At 26.6% G+C, this 20,600-nt stretch overlaps 2 protein-coding genes across 3 annotated transcripts; one reads left to right on the top strand and one right to left on the bottom strand.

The window, feature by feature from the left end:
- Nucleotides 1-4,606: 4,606 nt before the first annotated feature.
- On the bottom strand, nt 4,607-6,179 carry LOC135131099 (uncharacterized). The gene is made up of 7 exons (XM_064058645.1): nt 6,079-6,179; nt 5,834-6,024; nt 5,278-5,792; nt 5,123-5,222; nt 4,971-5,075; nt 4,753-4,908; nt 4,607-4,697 (listed from the first exon to the last, which is right to left on the bottom strand). The coding sequence occupies exons 1-7, from the start codon at nt 6,116-6,118 to the stop codon at nt 4,632-4,634; spliced, it is 1,173 nt and encodes a 390-aa protein (XP_063914715.1). The 5' UTR covers nt 6,119-6,179; the 3' UTR covers nt 4,607-4,631.
- Nucleotides 6,180-12,825: 6,646 nt separating this feature from the next.
- LOC135130934 (sodium/potassium-transporting ATPase subunit beta-2-like) lies at nt 12,826-14,342 on the top strand. Of its 2 annotated transcripts, none has more exons than XM_064058404.1 (7): nt 12,826-13,217; nt 13,272-13,334; nt 13,383-13,496; nt 13,548-13,717; nt 13,767-13,871; nt 13,927-14,095; nt 14,198-14,342. In XM_064058404.1, exons 1-7 carry the CDS (start codon nt 13,193-13,195, stop codon nt 14,290-14,292), a joined length of 741 nt encoding a protein of 246 aa, XP_063914474.1. In that variant the 5' UTR covers nt 12,826-13,192; the 3' UTR covers nt 14,293-14,342. The 2 variants fall into 2 exon arrangements, with proteins under 2 accessions (XP_063914474.1, XP_063914473.1); XM_064058403.1 differs by having other exon boundaries at nt 12,831-13,217; nt 13,266-13,334.
- Nucleotides 14,343-20,600: the final 6,258 nt, after the last annotated feature.

The following is a 20,600-nucleotide window of genomic DNA, read 5'->3' as shown; positions in this document are numbered from 1 at the left end:
AATAGAAAAATTGAAAAACCGAAAATTCTGAAATCTAAAAAGTCGAAAAAATTTGTGAAAATCCGAAAAGTAAAAAATCAACAAAATCGAAATGTCGAAAAAATGAGAAATCAAAAAATTGAAACGCTGAAACTCCAAAAACTGAAAAAATGTTAAAACTCGAAAAGAACTGAAAAATCAAAAATTCAATATTCGATGTTTAAAATTGAAAAAATCGAGCAATCAATAAATCAAAAAATCCAAAAATTAGAAAATTTGAAATATTGAAAAATCCCAAAATTGAAAAATTGAAAGACCAAAAATATCGGAACAAAAAAAAGTGGATAATCTATAATTTAAAAGTTCAAAGAATCGAAAAGCTGAAAATCGAGAAATCGAAATGTCCAAAATTCAAAACTTCGAAAAATTAAAAAATGGAAGAATCGAAAAATGGAGAAATCAAAACACTGAAAAATGAATTAAATTGAAAAAATCGAAAATTTTGGAAAATCCAAGAAGTAGAATAGTAAATTGAAAAATGGAAATATTGAAAAATTCCAAAAATTAAAAAACAGAAAAACCAAAAATTTTAAAAAACAATCAATTGAAAAACGGAGAAACTTCAAAAAGTGAAAAATTTAAAATTTAAAGAACAGAAAAATTGAAGAACCGAGAAATGGAAAAATTGAAAACTCGAGAACTCAAAATATCGAAAAATCCAAAAATTAATTACACCTAAAATTTTAGCGTAAAAAATCAAAAAATCGAAACGTTGAAAAATGTAAATATTGAAAAATCCCAAAATGGAAAAATGGAAAAAGCAGTAATTTTAATAATAGAAAAAATGAAAAATTGGAAAATCTTAAAGCGAGAAGTCCAAAAAACATCAAAAAGTGAAAAATAGAGTAGAATAGAAAAATCGAAGAACTGAAAAATCGAGAAATGGAAAAATATCTAAAATTTAAGAAATCGAAGAATTTTGAAACATCAAAAAAATAAAAACATCTAAAAGTCGAAAAATGGAAAAATTGAAAAATCAAAATATTGAAAATTTCCAAAAATGAAGAATAAAAAAAATCCAAAAATCGTAAAAAGGTAAAATCTAGTAGGAAAAACCCGAAAAAAGTGAAAAATCATACAACTGAAAAATCTAAACTTCAAAAAATCCAAAAATTGAAGAAAATGGAGAAATCGAAACATGGAAAAATTGAAAGATTGAAAAATCTAAAATGGAAAAAACGAAAAATTTTAAAAAATCGAAAAAGTAATAATTCAAGAAATCGAAAAGTTGAAAAATCAAAATATTAAAAACTTCCAAAAATAAAGAATCAAAAAAATCCAAAAATCGTAAGAACGTAAAATCTAGTGGAAAACTCGAAAAATCGAAATATCGAAAATTCAAAACATAAAAAAAGTGAAAAATCATAGAACTGAAAAATCAAAAAAACAAAATATATCTAAAATTCAAAAAATCCAAAAATTGAAGAAAAGTGGAGAAATCAAAACTTGGAAAAATCGAAAGATTGACAAATCTATAATTGAAAAAACAAAAAATTTTGATAAATCGAAAAAGTAATAATTCAAAAAAAATTGGAAACTCGAAAAATCGAATGAACAATCTCAAAATAAAAAAAAAAAGAATCGAAAAATTGAAAAAACTAAAATTTAAAAAATGGAAAAATTGAAAAAAATCCAAGAAGTAAGTTATCAAAAAATTGAAAACTCGAAATATTAAAAAAAAGCCAAAATTAAAAAATAGAAATTTTAAAAAAGTAATTAACTGAAAAACCGAAAAATCGAAAAACGCGAAGTCTAAAAATCGAAAGATCGAGAATTCAAAACATAAAAAAAGTGAAAAATCATAGAACTGAAAAATCAAAAAAACAAAATATATCTAAAATTCAAAAAATCCAAAAATTGAAGAAGTGGAGAAATCAAAACATGGAAAATCGAAAGATTGAAAAATCTAAAATTGAAAAAACGAAAAATTTTGAAAATCGAAAAAGTAATAATTCGAAAAATCGGAAATTCGAAAAATCCAATGAACAATCTAAACGTAAAAAAACAGAATCGAAAAATTGAAAACACTAAAATTAAAAAAAATGGAAAAATTTAGGAAAATCCAAGAAGTGAAATATCAAAAAATTGAAAACTCGAAATATTGAAAAATACCAAAATTAAAAAATAGAAAAATTAAAATAATGATTGACTGAAAAACCGAAAAATCAAAAAACGCGAAGTCTAAAAATCGAAAGATCGAGAATTTGAAACTTCAAAAAGTGACAAATCTGAAGCTTAAAAATGCAAAACAGAATTCACGTAGTAATCGAAGAACTGAAAAATGGAAAATTTAAAAAATCGAAAAATTTAGGAAAATCCAAAAAGTAGAATATCAAAAATTCGAAAAGTCGAAAATTTGAAAAATCGAAATATTGAAAAATTCCAAAATTAGAAAAGAGAAAAACCAAAAATTTGAAAAACAATAAATTGAAAAACCCAGAAACTTCAAAAAAGTGAAAATCTAAAATTTGAAAACCAGAAAAATTGAAGAACCAAGAAATGGAATAATTGAAAAATGGAGAATTTAATACGTCGAAAAATCCAAAAATTGAATACACCTAAAATTTAAAAAAATAGAAAACGTAAAAAATCAAAAAACCAGTAACTTTAATAATCGAAAAACTGAAAAATTGGAAATTCTTAAAGCGAGAAATCGATAAAACATCAAGAAGTGAAAAATTCAAAATTTTAAAATTAAAAAGTAGAAAAATCGAAGAACTGAAAAATCGAGAAATGGAAATATCTAAAATTTAAGAAACCGAAAAAAAAAACATGAAAAAAATAAAAAATTCGAAAAGTCCAAAAATGGAACAATTGAAAAATCAAAATACTGAAACTTCCAAAAATGAAGAACCAAAAAAAATCCAAAAATCCTAAAAACGTAAAATCTAGTAAGGAAAACTCGAAAAATCGATAATTCGAAACATAAAAAAATTTTAATATTGGAAAATATCTAAAAATTTAAGAAAAATGGAAAAATCGAGAGACTGAAAAAACGAAAAATTTTGAAAAATCGAAAAAATAATAATTCAAAAATCGAAAAGTCGAAAAATCGAATGAACAATCTCAAAATTAAAAAAAAATAGAAAAATTGAAAAAACCAAGATTTAAAAAATCGAAAAATTTAGGAAAATTCAAGTAGAATATCAAAAAATTGAAAACACTAAATATTAAAAAATTCCAACATCAAAAAATAGAAAAACCAAACATTAAGAAAAGCAATTAATTGAAAAATCGAAAAATCAAAAACGCGAAATCTACAAATCGAAAGATCCAGTATTTGAAACTTCGAAAAAGTGAAAAATCAAAAATTTAAAAGTTCAAAAATTGAAAAACAGAAAAATCAAAAAACTGAAAAATCGACAAATCGAAATATCTAAAATTCAAAACATCGAAAAATTAAAGAATGAAGAATCGAAAAATCGAGTAATCCATTTCACTAAAAAACGAATGAAATTTAAAAAATCGAAAAATTTAGAAAAATCCAAGTAGCATATCATCCAAAATTAAAAACAGAAAAACCAAAAATTAAAAAAAAATAATAAATTGAAAAATCGAGAACTCAAAACATCGTAAAATCCAAAAATTAAATAAATCTAAAATAAAAAAAAATCGAAAACGTAAAAATAAAAAAATCGAAACGTTGAATAATGTAAAGTTTGAAAAATTCCAAAATGTAAAATGGAAAAACCAGTAATTTTAATAATCAAAAAACTGAAAAATTGAAAAGTTGAAAACTTCCAAAAATGAGAATTAACAAAAAATCCGAAAATCGTGGAAACGTAAAATCTAGTAAGGAAAACTCGAAAAATCGAAAATTCGAAACACAAAACAAGTGAAAAATATTCGAAAAAATCATAGAACTGAAAAATCAAAAAAACAAAATATCTAAAACTCAAAAAATCCAAAAATTGAAGAAAAATGGAGAAATCAAAACATGGAAAAATCGAAAGATTGAAAAATCTAAAATTGAAAAATCGAAAAAGTAATAATTCAAAAATTCAGAAAGTCGAAAAATCGAATCAACAATCTCAAAATTAAAAAAAATCGAAAAATTGAAAAAACTAGAATTTAAAAAATCGAAAAAGAAGTAGAAAATTGAAAACTCGAAATATTAAAAAATTCCAAAATTAAAAAATAAAAAAAACAAAAATTAAAAAAAGCAGTTAATTGAAAAACCGAAAAATCAAAAAACGCAAAGTCTAAAAATCGAGAGATCGAGAATAAAAAAAAAGTCAAAAACCTTAGATTTAAAAGTTTAAAACAAAAGAATTGAAGAATTGATAAATCGAAAATTTGAAAAATCCAAAAATTGCAGAAAATTTGAAATTAAAAAATTGAAAACTTAAAAAAAATCGAAAACTTAAAAAAAATCGAAAAGTTGAAAAATGTAAATATTGAAAAGTCCCGAATTGGAAAACAAAAAAACCATTAATCTTAATAAACGAAAAACTGCAAAACTGGAAAATCTTAACATCAAAAAAGTGCATGTAAAATTTGAAAATTAAAAAAAAAATGGAAGAACTGAGCAATAAGAAAAATTAAAAAGTAGAACTTTTCTTTTCATATTGTCAAACCAAACACTTCAAGCTCTAAAAATTCTTGCGCATGTCCATATTTGTGTAAACAGTCACAATCGAGTAAATCCCTTTCACAATCTTAAACGAAAAATATAAGCAAATTTGGACCACAAAAACAAATGTATTTTTTTACAGCAACCCCCAGCTCCAAATTTATGGAATAATTTTCAGACAACTGGAGCCTCCTTTCGGTCATTAAGTTCATCAACAGGGTGAAGTACAACGTTTTGTTCTTTTTATTAAAATTATACCATTTCACTCCATTTATCACCAAGACCATGTCTTCCATCTAAAAACGATACGTATTAATATAATCAATACAGTGACATCTACACATTTTTTATAACACACTTCTGTTTCCAGAGCCTGCCCTGCCATTATGACTCCTACAAAGGTTAACAATGCCCCTAAGCCAGTCGCTAGGTGACGCGGGAAATAATCCGGGGTAACTACCCCCTGAAATACTTGAATCCAGTAAAAAAATTAAAGCTTACAATACTCACAGATAACGCAATTATGGCAATACTAATTCCCAAAAAGTACCCACACACGGCAAACCCTACCATCATAAACTTAATCTCTTTCAGCTTATTATTGTACGCCCTACAAGTCAACACTTAAAATAACTAAATCACCACCCGACCCGAAACACACTCACCCTAAATATTCGTCCCATCTCTTTATACAAAACCTCAATCTTCTATCCACTTCTTCTTGATACTCTCCATCATAAAACAAATCGTCTTCCTTTTTCCCTTGTCTGCAGTTGCCTATCCCCGCTATGTACTCATTCAACATGATAATCTGATACCTAAGATGCTGAGTGTAGTAGATGGTCTCCATAGCATGCAAAATCATCCCATATCCAAAAAACGGAATAGACAATCTAAAAAAACTCGAAAGAATCGCGTAATAATCAGGCAAAAAATCATGAATCATTTTTAGAACGAAGAACCACTCTTGATCGTGAGAAAGATTCTGCATGTAGAGACCACACCCAGTGAGGCAAATCAAGAACGTCACGATGGAGTAGACTGACAAAATTTGCGTCTCGAGTTTGATTCTTGAGTAGTGTTTTGGTCCAGCGGTGTCGATTGCCCATAATGGGAGCTCGTCTTTCAAATGGGCTACTTTTTCGCTGTCTTGTAGCACCAAAGCAGTGGCAAAAGTGGGCTAGGTTTTATTATAGGAGGTGTTTTGGTGCGTGTACTTACGTAGTAGTCTCCGATGAGGACGGCGATGTAGAGGACGTTTTGTTTAGGGTCGTGGTAGAGGTAGGCGATGAAGAGTAGTAGCATCAGGTCTGTGACGAAGTGAACCACGAAGGAGTACCAAGCTATGAGTTTTATGGGTTTGAGTTGGAGGATGTCGGAGGATATAAATCTAAGAGGTTTGAGACAGTCATCTGAAATTGAATAAAAAATAAGTATAGTGGGAGTAGTGGAGCGGTTTTTTAGACCTGTCATAAGTTTTGGGTTGTCGTAGTCACAGATGGACATTTTGAGGAGGTTGTGGTGGCTGAGAAAGCGGTTGTTTTGTTTCCAGTACCGTTGTACTTAATACAAACTAAACAAATTTCTGTCGTTATGTATAATTATGCAAAGATAATGATGGACATTAATTTAATAAAGTTAAGGAAAGTCGTGGTAATTGTAGTTTATATTTTTTTGCAATGAGTATAGTGTAGGAAAAATAGCGTGACCTACATCTGTGTGTTTGAAGGTAGTGAAAAAAGTAGAACTTGTAAATGGTACTTGACAAACAGTTATGTAAAATAACTCGTGTTCTCAATGGTTAATCAATTAAGATTTTAATATTTCAATAATGACAAATGTGCCCTTGACCGGAAACTTTTACACGATACTAAAAGAAAAAAAGAAAGACGTGTCTTTCACTATTTCATTGTTTTTTTTTTTGTATGAACATTAAAGACTTTTTATCTTGGTCTTCGATTAGCCGAAACGTTTTGCATAGCAAAAAGATTGTTATCATTACAAGAAAAAAGAACAAGCAAATTTAAATGATGTTAAATAAAATGACAATTTGAGAATAAATGTTCAAATTCAGGTTTCCTTTTTCGGTTTTTCGATATTTTAATTTTAGATTTTTCGATTTGTCGATTTCTCGTCTTCTCAACTTTTCGATTACTCGATGTTTTCAATCTTCCGTTCTTTCGATTTTCGGGTTTTTAGATTTTTTGTTTTTTGACGTTTCGGCTTTTCGATTTTTCGATATTTCTTATTGGATTCTTGGATTTTCGTTTTTTCTATGTTTGATTCATCTCCGATTTCTCAAATTTTCAATTTTTCGAATTTTCAGTTTAATATGTAGATTTTTGATTTTTGAATTTTCGATTTTTCAATTTTTCTATTCTTTTTTTTGGGTTTTCAATTACCTTCCTCTCCGATTTATTGATTTCTCGAGTTGTTTTTGATTTTAAATACTCGAATTTTCAATCTTTCTGCTTTTCGATTTTTGATTTTTCAAATTTTCTCAACTTTTCAACACTTCAATTTTGAGAATTTTTCAATTTCTAGATTTTTCAATTTTTGGATGTTACGATTTCTCGGTTTTCAGATTTTTTAATTATTTAACATTTTCTATTTTTCAATATTCCAATTTTTTTCGACTTTCGATATTTCGATCCTTCGATTTTTCGAAATCTGGATTCTTGAATTTTTCATTTTCGATTTTTCGGATTTTCGTTTTTTCTATTATTTGATATTACATATGATTTGATTCCTTTTCGATTTATAGATTTTTCAATTCTCCGATTTCTCATATTTTCAATTTTTGTATTTTTCTGTATTTCGAATTTCGGTTTTTGATTTTTTGAATTTTCGATTTTTTTTTTCCATTCCTTAGTTTTTTTTTGAACTGTCTTACTTTTTGATTTATTGATTTCTAGAGTTTTCGATTTTAGATTTTCAGTGTTTCTCCTTTTCGATTTTTGATTTTCCAAACTTTCCATTTTCCAACTTTTCAACACTTCAAGTCTTAGAAGTTTTACAATTTTAGATTTTTCAATATTTGTTTTCTCGGTTTTTGATTTTTCAACATTTCGGATTTCCGACTCTTAAATTTTCAGTTTTAGAATATTCAATTTTTCCATTTTTCAAATTTTGGAATTTTTTATTTCGAAGTCTCGATTTTCCCATTTTTCGACTTTCCAATCTATCGAACTTCGATATTCCGCTTTTCTATATTTCGATTCTTGCATTTTTCGACTTTTCGAAATCTTAATTTTTGAATTTTTTGCCTTTCCGATTTTTAGATTTTCGAATTTTCGGTTTTCCGATTTGTCGGATTTTCATTCTTTTCGATTATTTAATTCGTCGAATTTTCGATTATTCGACATTATATATAATTTGGTTCTTTTTCGATTTCTGGATTTTTCAATATCCGATTTCTTAAATTTTCAATTTTTCGATTTTTCAATTACCTTATTTTTCGATTTATTGATATATCAATTTTCGATTTATTGATATATCAATTTTCGATACTCGAATTTTCAATCTTTTTACTTTTCCATTTCTAGATTTTTCAATTTTTCGATATTTCGATTTCTCGGTTTTTAAATTTTTGATTTTTTGACATTTCGAATTTTCGATTTTCAAATTCTCAATTTTCGAATTTTCTATTTGTCGATATTCGATTTTTCAATTTTTCCATTCTTCAGTTTTTTGATTTTTCGATTACTTTACTTTTCGATTTAAGGATTTTTCAAATTTACAATTTCTCAACTTTTCAACAATTCAATTTGGAGAATTTTTCCATTTCTAGATTTTCGGTTTGTCGATTTCTCGTTTTCTCGATGTTTCTGTTTGTGGGTTTTTATGTTTTTCGGTTTTCCAACATTTCGGCTTTTCGAATTCTCGATTTTTCAATTTCCTCATTTTTCGACTTTCCGATTTTCGAATTTTCGATTTCTAAATTTTTGTATTTTTGGTGTTCTGATTGCTCGCATTTTCGCTTTTTCGAATATTTGATTAATCGAATTTTTGATTTTTCGATATCGGAATTTTCAGTTTATTTCTTTTTCGATTCTTAGATTTTTCTCCAATTTCTCAAAATTTCAATTTTTGGAATTTTCGATTTTTGATTTTATTAATTTCTGCATTTTGTTTCTTCGATTTTTTGAAATCTCGATTTTTGAATTTTTGATTTTTCGGTTTTTCGATTTTTAGATGTTTGAATTTTCGGTTTTCCGATTTGTCGGATTTTCGTTTTTTCGATTTGCTGTTTAGCAAATATATATCTATCATTATTATATTAATAATATTATTATTATTTGATTCGGCGAATTTTCGATTATTCGATATTATATATAATTTGTTTGATTTTTCGTTTTTCTCATTTTTCGACTTTCCGATTTTTCTACTTTCGATATTCCGTTTTTCTATATACCGATTTTTGCATTATTAGATTTTTCGAAACCTCGATTTTCGAATTTTCGATTTTTAAATTCTTGTATTTTGTGTTCCGATTGCTCGCATTTTCGTTTTTTCGAATATTTGATTAATGGAATTTTTGATTTTTCGATATCGGAATGTTCAGTTTGTTTGTTTTTCGATTCTTAGATTTTTCTTCGAGTTTTTTTTGCACTATTTGATTCATCGAATTTTCGATTATTAGATATATAATATATAATTTGTTTCCTTTTCGATTTCTGGATTTTTCAATCCCTGCTTTCTTAAATTTTCAATTTTTCCATTCTTTTGTTTTTTGATTTTTCAATTACCTTACTTTTCTATTTATTGATTTCCCGAGTTTTAGATTTTCGATACTCGAATTTTCAATCTTGCTACTTTTCGATCTTTGATTTTTCAAGTTTTCCATTTCTCAAATTTTCAACACTTCAACTTTGAGAATTTTTCCATTTCTAGATTTTTCAATTTTTCAATTTTTCGATTTCTCGGTTTTAGATTTTTTGATTTTTTGACATTTCGGCTTTTCGATTTTCAAATTCTCAATTTTCGTATTTTCGATTTTTCCATTTTTAGAATTTTCGATTTTTTCATATTCGAATTTTTTTAATTTCAAATTTTCCCATTTTTCGACTTTCCGATTTTTCGATTTTCGATATTCCGTTTCTCTATATTTCGTTTCTTGCATTTTAGATTTTTCGAAATCTCAATTTTCGAATTTTTTATTTTTCGGTTTCTCGATTTTTAAATTTTTGTATTTTCGGTTTTCCAATTGCTAGGATTTTAATTTTGTCGAATATCTTATTCACTGAATTTTCAATTTTTCGATTTGTTTCTTTTTCGATTTCTGGATTTTTCAATCTCTGATTTCTTAAATTTTCAATTTTTCGGTTTTTCAAATTTTCCATTTCTCAACTTTTGAATACTTCAGTTTTGAGATAATTTTTCCATTTCTAGATTTTTCAATTTTTCGATATTTCGATTTTTCGGCTTTTCGATATTCAAATTCACAATTTTCGATTTTTTGATTTTTCGATTTTTTCAATTTTTCCATTTTTCAATTTCGATATTTCGCTTTTCTATATTTTGATTCTTGCATTTTTAGATTTTTCGAATTTTTGATTTTTCGGTTTTTCGATTTTTAAATTTTTGTATTTTCGATTTTTGATTTTGCAATTTTTAGATTCCTCAGTTTTTAGACTTAAATGTTTTTACTTTTCGATTTCTCAAATTCCCAATTCCATTCTCAGTTTTTCGATTTTTCAATTTTTTGACTTCCGGAAAGATTTTTCTATTTTTTCAGTTTTCGAAATTTCGACAGTGCTTATAGTTCTGATTGTCTTCGATTTCCAGTCAAACTGCTGTATGTTTATACTAATCTCATTTGACATACACCTTGTAAAACTTTTATGACTTAAACGACTTAAGTCAAACCACCTTTATAAGTCAAAAGGGCTATTGTATTACTTAACTCAGTTCACAGCTCCATTATGCCAACAATGGAGAGTAATAATCCTTGCGGTTCGGGTCCACAAAGCTTACAATAGCCAGTTTGACTTATAAGGGTAGTTTGGCTTAAGTCGCTAAAGTCATAAAAGTTTTTCAAAGTGTATGTCAAGTGAGGTTACTTTGCATTATATTGTTCATATCATCTTCCAATTTAGAACTAAGGTCAAACGTCCGTTGATATAACCGGTTATCAAAAACGATTTTACTTCGAAACATTATATGTTAACACACTGTGAAGAACAACAACTCAAATGTGTTCAACAAAACACGTTGCAGGTAATTCTGCAACAAAGCTACTTAGCTTCAATATCTTAATATTGAAAATTCAGAACTTAAAAAAAACAAGAAACGAAAAATTGAAATTTCAAAAAAATGTAAAGTTGAAAAATTGAAAAAAAAAAACAAAAACTTGGAAAATTGAAGGTACGAAAAGTTGAAAAACGGAAAAAATTAAGAAGCTGAAAAATCCACAACGTGCAAAATCAAAAAAACGAAATATTGAAAAAACCAAAGATTTAAAAATTGAGGAACAGAGAAATTGAAAAATCGAAAACATGAAAAATTGTTGGTAATATCGAAAAATTGAAGAAATGAAAAATCGAAGAATTTGAAAGTTGAGAAAATTTAAAATCGAAAAAAGAAAATGAAGAAACGAGAAATTGTGAAATCAAAAAATGATAAAATACAAGAAGGTAGAACGAAAAATTGTGATAAATAAATTGTGAAATCGAAAAATTGAAAAATTAAAATCGAGAAAATGAAAAATTGTCAAATTGAGAAACTGAAAGTTGAAAATCGAAAACTTGAAACGAAAAATTGAAAAATCGAAAAAATAAAAATTGAGAAATCAAAAAAATGGAAAAACAAAGAACCAAAAAAGTGTAAAATAAAAAAATCGAGAAAAGGAAAAATAAAAACTGAGGAAACGAAAAATTGAAAAATCAAAAAATTAAAAAAAAGAACACTAAAAAACGCAAAATTGTCATCAAAAAACTATGAAGTCGAAAAATTGAAATATTGAAAATCCAGAACATTAAAAATTGAGGAACAGAGAAATTGAAAAATCGAAAACATGAAAAATTGAAATTTCAAAAAATTGAAAAAAAAAATCAAAAACTTGGAAAATTGAAGGTACGAAAAGTTGAAAAACGGAAAAAATTAAGAAGCTAAAAAATCTACAACGTGCAAAATCAAAAAAACGAAATATTCAAAAAACCAAAGATTCAAAATCAAAGAAACCGGAAAATTGGATAATTGTGAAATCCAAAAATTTCAAAATCAAAAAATCGAAGGATTGAAAGAAAATCATGGATTGAAAATTTGAAAAATTGAATAAAGGAAAAATTATATAATCTAAAAAAACGTTGAAGAAAATAAAGAAAATGAAAAAACAAAAAATTGCGATGTAAAAACGAAAATTAAAGACCGAGAATTTGAAAAATAAAAATCGAGAACTTTAAAAATTGAGGAACAGAGAACTTGGAATATCTAAAACATGAAAAATTGTAGGTAATATCGAAAAATTTAAGAAATGAAAAATCGAAGAATCTGGAAGTCGAGAAAACTTAAAATCGAAAAAAGAAAAAGAAAATGAAAAAACGAGAAATTCTGAAATCAAAAAATGATAAAATAGAAGAAGGTAGAACGAAAAATTGTGATAAAAATATTGTGAAATCGAAAAATTGAAAAATTAAAATCGAGAAAATGAAAATTGTAAAATTGAGAAACTGAGAGTTGAAAATCGAAAACTTGAAACGAAAAATTGAAAAATCGAAAAAATAAAAATTGAGAAATCAAAAAAATGGAAAAACAAAGAATGGAAAAAGTGTAAATTCAAAAAATCGAGAAAATGAAAAATAAAAATCAAGAACTTGAAAAAATGAGGAAACGAACAATTGAAAAATCAAAAAATTAAAAATAAAGACATTGAAAAAAGCAAAATTGTCATCAAAAAACTGTAAAATCGAAAAATTGAAAAATTAAAAATTAAGAAAATGAAAAATTTTATGTTAAGAACTTTAAAAATTCAAGAAACGAAAAATTGAAATACATATCAAAAAATCTAAAATTGAGAAACTGAATAAAAATCAAAAATTTGAAATAATAAGCCCCGCCCACCCGCCCTATCTCAATCCTGATGATTTTTTTTATTCGTCGTAAGCCGAGGGGCGGAGCTAAATTGTAAAATCTTTATTTTTCTACGAGAAATTATCTTATGAAATATCTTCTTAAGTAATTGTGTTAAACAAAGAAAACTAAAAGTATTAATTAAAAGAAAAAACAAAAAACAAAAGAGAAGCTCCACCCATCCGAGAGAAAAAATCCCTGAACGAACTAACGAGAGTATTGTAATCGAGTCCATAGAATACAAAAACAATGTTTCTCGTTACCGTCGATCTGTCTGTCTGCGTCCGTGTCGATGTTTATTGGACAGATAATCTCCGAAACTACCGCACTGATTGTTGTTAATTGGGAATGTCGTGTTGACTTTGAAATTGCAAACAGTTTGCGTTTTTTAAGCAATCATCTTCCAATTTAGCACTAAGGTCAAACGTCCATTGATATAGTCGATTATCCAGAATGTTTTCACTTAGAAACAGTGTATCTTAAACTAACTGCGAAGAACAACAACCACAAATGGGTACAGCAAAACGCGTTGCAGGTACTTTTGCAACAAAGTTAGGTCCCAAATTATTCACAAATTCGTAAGTTTCAGTACTGCTTTCGATTTATCTATCTTGGGCTAGCGCTGACCAAACTCAAACCATTAAAAGTCCAGGTGAGCCATTTTCTAAAAAACGCACTATTTTCTAAAAAAAAAAATCAGTTTTGGAACTTCGACCTTTCACAAACGAGCACGGAAGTAAGGAGATATGGGTCCAAGGAAGATCGAGAGAGACAGTACAACACTGGGCAGGTTTGTTAGATGACTTTTTGCAACGTAAGTGACGAGAAATTTCGAAAATTTGGAATTTAACACATGAATGTCTAGCTTATCGTAGTCAAAATGCCAGCGCTGACTCTACGATACATCAATGTGGCAACAATCCACCACCGGAAAATGGTGTCTGTGAAGTAGATGTCAGTAGTTTTGGGCCTTGTAATCCACAATCGCACTACGGATACACAGACTCACCCTGTATTTTTCTCAGACTTAATAACGTAAGTAGAAAAAAAATGTGCAGACAATTAGTACCGATGACTGTTCTAGGTGCCCAACGGATGGATGCCAGAGTTCTACAATGATTCCTACATTCCAGAAAAAATGCCCTACGTTTTGAGACACCATATTTGGAAGGAAAAACAAAAGGGAAACGTAACTAATACATAATTAATTGATTAATTATCATTAAATTACAATTTTTCTACAGACCAACAGAGTGTGGGTTTCTTGTAAAGGTAATTATGCACCTGACGCAGAATTCATTGGTTCAGTCAAGTACTATCCAGAACAGGCATTTCCATCCCACTATTTTGGCGCCTCAGGCAAGAAAAATTTCTTAAGTCCATTGGTGGCAGTCCACTTTGAACGACCAAGAAGTAAGTTCCAAAAATATCTTCAGAACTGGCTTATTTTAACAAAGAATTTTAACTATTGTCAAGTTTCTTAACAATCAATTAATTTTTTTATATTCTTTCCAGATGGGGTTGTAATCAATGTGTGGTGTACAGCCTGGGCAGCAAATATTCCTTATGAACTCGGAACAATAAATTTTGACCTAATGTTAGACAGTTAAAAAAAGTACATACAGTTCTTACTAAATAAATAATAATAATAACAATAAAACTGCTTTTATTAACACTGAAGATTATATGAATACAAATTAATCTGTAGAACATAAAAAGATATCCTGAAACCATGACATGTGACAAGACGAAGAATGTGGTTTTCTTTATGAATGCAAAATTCTTGAACTGATGATAAAAATATTGTCATAATTAGCAATAAGAGCGTTGCAAAAGCGATTTGCCCTCAAAAAGTAGGTTTAGCTGAGGCCAGGTCTTTCGCAAAGGAATAGCGAAATCCTTGGGGCAGCTAAGTCAATTTGGTGAGTGGTACGTATAAATCGATGAGAATTATTAGAACATCGAATGTCTAGAGTGTGAGAGTTATGTTCAAGACTGATGGACCAAGAATGTAAGTATTGAAGTTATTATATTAATTTTTAGTTAAGTTAGCTGATAAATCTTAGAATATAATAGAAATGTAAACACGACTTTTTAAATGTCTCCATAAAAAATTAAGGGGTGCAGATCCGGAGACCTAGGTGGCCATCCTATTGGTACACGCCTTACATTTACGCCATAATGTGGTGGTGCCCCATCCTGTTGAAACCAAATACTGCGATCTAAATTTTGTGGATTATCTAGAAGCACTGAGGTTCTAATAAGATGATCTAAATATCGATTAATATGAATTTTTTAGGTCGTTGGGTGTTGAACCCAATGAGGTTGTTCTCGAGCTTAGTAACGACAATTGAGTCATTTGGTCATTTTCGATACACTGTATGATATTAACACTGAGAGAAAAAAAAAAGTAATCGCAAATTCGAAAAATCGAGAAATCTAAAAATCGAAAATTCGAAACATTCTAAAAAAAATCTAAAAATCGTAAAATGAAAAGACCAAGAAATCGAGGAGTCGAAAAGTCGAACAATTGAGAAACCGAAATGGGCCAAAATCGAAAAATAAAAAGTTAAAAATTGATAAATTGTGAATTTGACAATCAAAATATCGAAAAATCCAAATCTCGATAAATCGAGAAATCAAAAAATTAAAAAATTCGAAAAATTGAAATTTTGAGAAATCGAAAGATCAAAAGATTCGAAAAATTGAAAAACAAAAAATTGTAGGTTGAAACATTGGAAAAGCGGAAAAATAAAACAAGGAAAAAATGGAAAACTGGAAAAACTGAGCAAGCGAAATAGCCCAAAATTAAAACTCGAAAAGTTATAAATTGAAAACCTGAACCATCCCAAACCTGAAATATCGAAAAATTGAAAAATGAAAGAAATACTAAAAATGGAAAAACTGAAAATCCGAAAACAGAAATATCCAAAAAGTGAGAATCTAAAAAGACGAACAATTGAGAAATCGAAAAATCAAAAAAAAAATAATTCGAAAAATCGATTTTTATAACTTTTCACTTTTTTCATTTTAGAATTTTAAAATTTTTCCATTTTTTAATTATTATACATATATTTAGAGTCTTTAATTTTTCATTTCTTCACATATCGATTTGCAGTTTTTTTTTGGGTTTTTTGTTTTCTTTTTTCTACAGTTTCTGTTAGATTTATCAATTTTTCGTTTCCCCTATTTTTTGTTTACAATTTTTCTAGTTTTTATTTTCAATATTATGTAATAATAATTATAACTTTCATAATTTTTCAATTTTTCAATTTTACGATTTTAGAATTTTTCTAGTTTTCATTTACTCGATTTTTCAATTTTTCAATTTTTATATTCTTTAATTTTTCAGTTCTTCAAATTTTCGATTTGCAGTTTTGCCTTTCAGTTTTTATTTTATTTTATTTTTACAATTTTTGATTTTTCGATATTCCGATTTTATAATTTCTTGTTTTTTCAATTTAAATTTTTTCAAAGATTCGTTTCTTCAATTTTTTCGATTTGTAATTTTCCAATTTTTTAATTTTTTTACTTTTTTACCCAAGCGTAAGCAAAGGAAGGTATTGTAATCGAGTCCGTCGGCTGACTCTCTTGTTTTACGTTTTCTCGACCTTTCATGATCCCTAGTGTACGAAGAAATAGGTCGCCCGTTTCCGTCTGTCTCGAGTTTTAACTGTTAAATTTTGCAGTTTTTCATATTTCCAACTTTTGAATATTCCAATTTTTAGTTTTTTTTTAATTTTTTGTATTTTTTAATTTTTCGGTTTTCCGAAGTTCTGAATTTATAATTTTTCTTTTTTCTTTGTGAAATTTTTAATTTTTTGAATTTTTATTTTTTCAATTTTAGTTTTTTCAGTTTCTCAATTTTTCAGTTTTTCGTATTTTTAGTTTCTGGTTTGCAAGTTTTCTAGTTTTTCTTTTAAATACGTAATAATATGTAATTATAATTTTTATAACTTTTCACTTTTTTCATTCTAGAATTTTAAAATTTTTAAATTTTTTAATTATTATACATATATTTAGAGTCTTTAATTTTTCATTTCTACACATTTTCGATTTGCAGTTTTCTTTTCGGTGTTTGGTTTCTTTTTTCTATAGTTTTTGATTTTTCAAAATTTCGATTTTCCAACTTTTGGATGTTCCAATTTTTAATTTTTTAATTTTTCATTTTTTCAATTTTACGAATTGCAAATTTTCGTTTCGGTCTTTTATTGTCTTTATTTTTTACTTTATCGGTTTTTGAAAGTTCTGAGAATTTATAATTTTTCTTTTTTCAATGTAAAATTTTTCAATTTTTCGTTTCTTCAATTTTTGGTTAGCAATTTTTTTAGTTTTCATTTTAAATATGTAGTAATAATTATAATTTTTCACTTTTTGAATTTTGCGATTTTAGAATTTTTTTGATTTTTCAAATATTGAATTTTACAACTTTTTTATTTATTCGATCTTTCAATGTTTCAATTTTTAGATTCTTTAATTTTTCATTTCTTCAAATTTTCGATTTACAGTTTCCCTGTCTGTTCTTTGTTTATTTGTTTTTACAATTTTTGGATTTTCAAATTCCATTTTATAATTTCTTGTTTTTTCAATTTAAATTTTTCAAAAATGAAAGAAAACATGAAAAATGGCAAATTAAATCGGGATATCAAAACATTGAAAGATCGAAAAATTTTAAAACTGAAAATTTAAAAAATCGAAACATTTGAAAACTTCGACAACTTGAAAAACTGAAATAACGAAGAAGCGAAATGAAATATTGAGAAATCGAAATATCTATAATTTTTAAATATTGAAAAATTAAAATATCAAAAAATTGAAAAGTCTAAAATTTGAAAATCGAAAATTTGAAAAATCGAGAAAGTAAAAAATCGACACATCGAAAAATTTAGAAGTAAAAAATCGAAAAGACGAAGAATATCAACACATTGAAAACTAAAAAAAAAAAGTGAAATATCCAAAAACTCAGAATCTAAAAAATTAAAAAATTGAGAAATCGAAAAATCAAAAAAATTAAGTCGAAAAATCGAAACCTTAAAAAATCGAAAAATTGAAAAATCAAAAACCTGAAAAATTGAAGAATTAAGGAACAGGAAAATCGAAACCTCGAAGTCAAGAAATGGGAAAATCCAAACAACGATTCATTGAAAATTCGAAAAATTAGAGTATATAAAAGTCAAATTTGAAAAATTGAAAAATCGAAAATTAAAAAAAACGACAATTGAAAAACAGGAAATTTAAAACCGGGAAGTCGAAAAACCGAAAGATTAAGAAATCGAAACATTTGAAAAATTCAAAAACTTGAAAAACTGAAATATCGAACCGAAATTAAAAATCGAGAAACTGAAAAATCTAAAATTTTAAATATCGAGGAATTAAAAAATAAAAAAATTGAAAATTCTCAAATTTAAAAATCGAAAAATTGAAAAATTGAAAAATCGAAAAAGTAAAAATATCTACACATCTAAAAATTCAGGAGTCAAAAATCGGAAAATCGAAGAATCAAAATATTGAAAAATCCCAAAACTGAAATATCGAAAAAAATTTAAAAATTAAGAAACCAAAAATCCAAAAAGTGAACTCGAAATATCGAAACCTTAAAAAAAATCGAAAAATTGAACAATCAAAAACCTGAAAAATCAAAAAATTGAAGAACAGGAAAGTCGAAAAACTCGAAAGTCAAGAAATGAAAGAATGGGAAAATCAAAACAAATTTAAAAATTGTAAAATCGAAACAATAAAAAATTGTAAAATCGAAAAATTGAAAAATCGAAATATCGAAGAACTGTAAATCGAAAAATCGAAACATCGAAGAACTGGAAACTAAAAAATCGAAAAATGAAAACATCAAGAAATCGAGGAGTCGAAAAGTCGAACAACTGAGAAACCGAAATAGGCCAAAACCGAAAAATAAAAAGTTAAAAATTGAAAAATTGATAAATTGAGAATTTGACAACCAAAATATCGAAAAATGCAAATCTCGATAAATCGAGAAATCAAAAAATTTAAAAATTCGAAAAATTGAAATTCTGAGAAATCGAAACATCAAAAGATTCGAAAAATTGAAAAAACAAAAAATTAAAGGCTGAAAAATTGGAAAAGCGGAAAAATCAAAAAACGAAAAAATGGAAAACTGGAATAACCGAGAAACCGATATAGCCCAAAATAAAAAATCGAAAAGTTATAAATTGAAAACCTCAACAATCAAATCTCGATAAATCGCGAATGAAAAATTTATAAAACGAAACTTTCCAAAAACGAAAAATTTGAAAGCAAACCGGGAGGTCGAAAAAGCGAAAGACTAAGAAATATTGAAAAATCAAAATATTAAAAGATTCAAAAATCTAAAATTTAAAAATGGAAAAATTGAAAAATCCAGAAGTCAAAAATCGAAAAGTCTAAAAATCGAAATATTGAAAAATCCCAAAACTGAAATATCGAAAAATTGGAAAATTAAAGAAATACTAAAAATGGAAAAACTGAAAATCCGAAAACTGAGTAATCCAAAAAGTGAGAATCGAAAAAGTCGAAAAATTGAGAAATCGAAAAATCAAAAAAATGAAGTCGAAAAATCGAAACCATAAAAAATCGAAAAATTGAAAAATCAAACCTGAAAATTGGAAAAATTGAAGAATTAAAAAAAATGACAATTGAAAAACAGGAAATTTAAAACCGGGAAGTCGAAAAACCGACACATCGGAACATTTGAAAAATTGAAAAACTTGAAAAACCGTAATATCGAAGAACCGAAATTAAAAATCGAGAAATTGAAAAATCTAAAATTTTAAATATTAAAAAATTAAAATCTAAAAAATTGAAAATTGTCAAATTTAAAAATCGAAAAATTGAAAAATTGAAAAATCGAAAAAGTAAAAATATCTATACATCGAAAAATTCAGGAGTCAAAAATCGGAAAGTCGAAGAATCGAAATATTGAAAAATCCCAAAACTGAAATATCGAAAAACTAAAAAATGAAAGAAAAACCGAAAAATGGCAAATTAAATCGGGAAATCAAAATATTGAAAAATCGAAACATTTGAAAACTTCGAAAACTTGAAAAACTAAAATATCGAAGAACGGAAATGAAAAATCGAGAAATCGAAAAGTATAAAATTTAGAAATCGAAAAACCAAAAAGTTAAAGGTTGAAAAATTGGAAAAGCGGAAAAACAAAAGAAAGAAAAATTGAAAAACTGGAAAAACTGAGCAACCGAAATAGCCCAAAATAAAAACTCGAAAAGTTATAAATCGAAAATCTGAACAATCAAATCTCGATAAATCGAGAATGAAAAATTTACAAACGAAAATTTGAAAAAACGAAAAGTTGAAAAGCAGAACATCTAAAACCGGGAAGTCGAAAAAACGAAAGATTAAGAAATATTGAAAAATTAAAAGTATTAAAAGATTCAAAAATCTAAAATTTATAAATCGAAAAATCCAGAAGTCAAAAATCGAAAAGTCGAAAAATCGAAATATTGAAACATCCCAAACTGAAATATCGAAAAACCGAAAAATGAAAGAAATACTTAAAATGGTAAAACTGATAATCCGAAAACTGAATTATCCAAAAAGTGAGAATCTAAAAAGTCGAAAAATTGAGAAATCGAAAAATAAAAAAAATGAAGTCGAAAAAACGAAACCTTAAAAAATCGAAAAATTGAAAAATAAAAAACCTGAAAAATAGAAAAATTGAAGAATTAAGGAACAGGAAAATCGAAACCTCGAAGTCAAGAAATGGGAAAATCCAAACATCGATTAATTGAAAATTCGAAAAATTAGAATATATAGAAGTCAAATTTGAAAAATTGAAAAATCGAAAATTAAAAAAAACGACAATTGAAAAACAGGAAATTTAAAACCGGGAAGTCGAAAAACCGAAAGATTAAGAAATCGAAACATTTTAAAAATTTAAAAACTTGAA

This window comes from Zophobas morio, unplaced genomic scaffold, assembly GCF_036711695.1.
Source record: "Zophobas morio isolate AGI-343-1 ecotype UQ-CSIRO unplaced genomic scaffold, CSIRO_AGI_Zmor_V1 ptg000018l, whole genome shotgun sequence".
Classification (NCBI taxonomy): Eukaryota; Metazoa; Arthropoda; class Insecta; order Coleoptera; family Tenebrionidae; genus Zophobas; species Zophobas morio.
The sequence above is the reverse complement of the archived record's forward strand: the minus strand, read 5'-3'. Positions and strand labels throughout refer to the sequence as shown.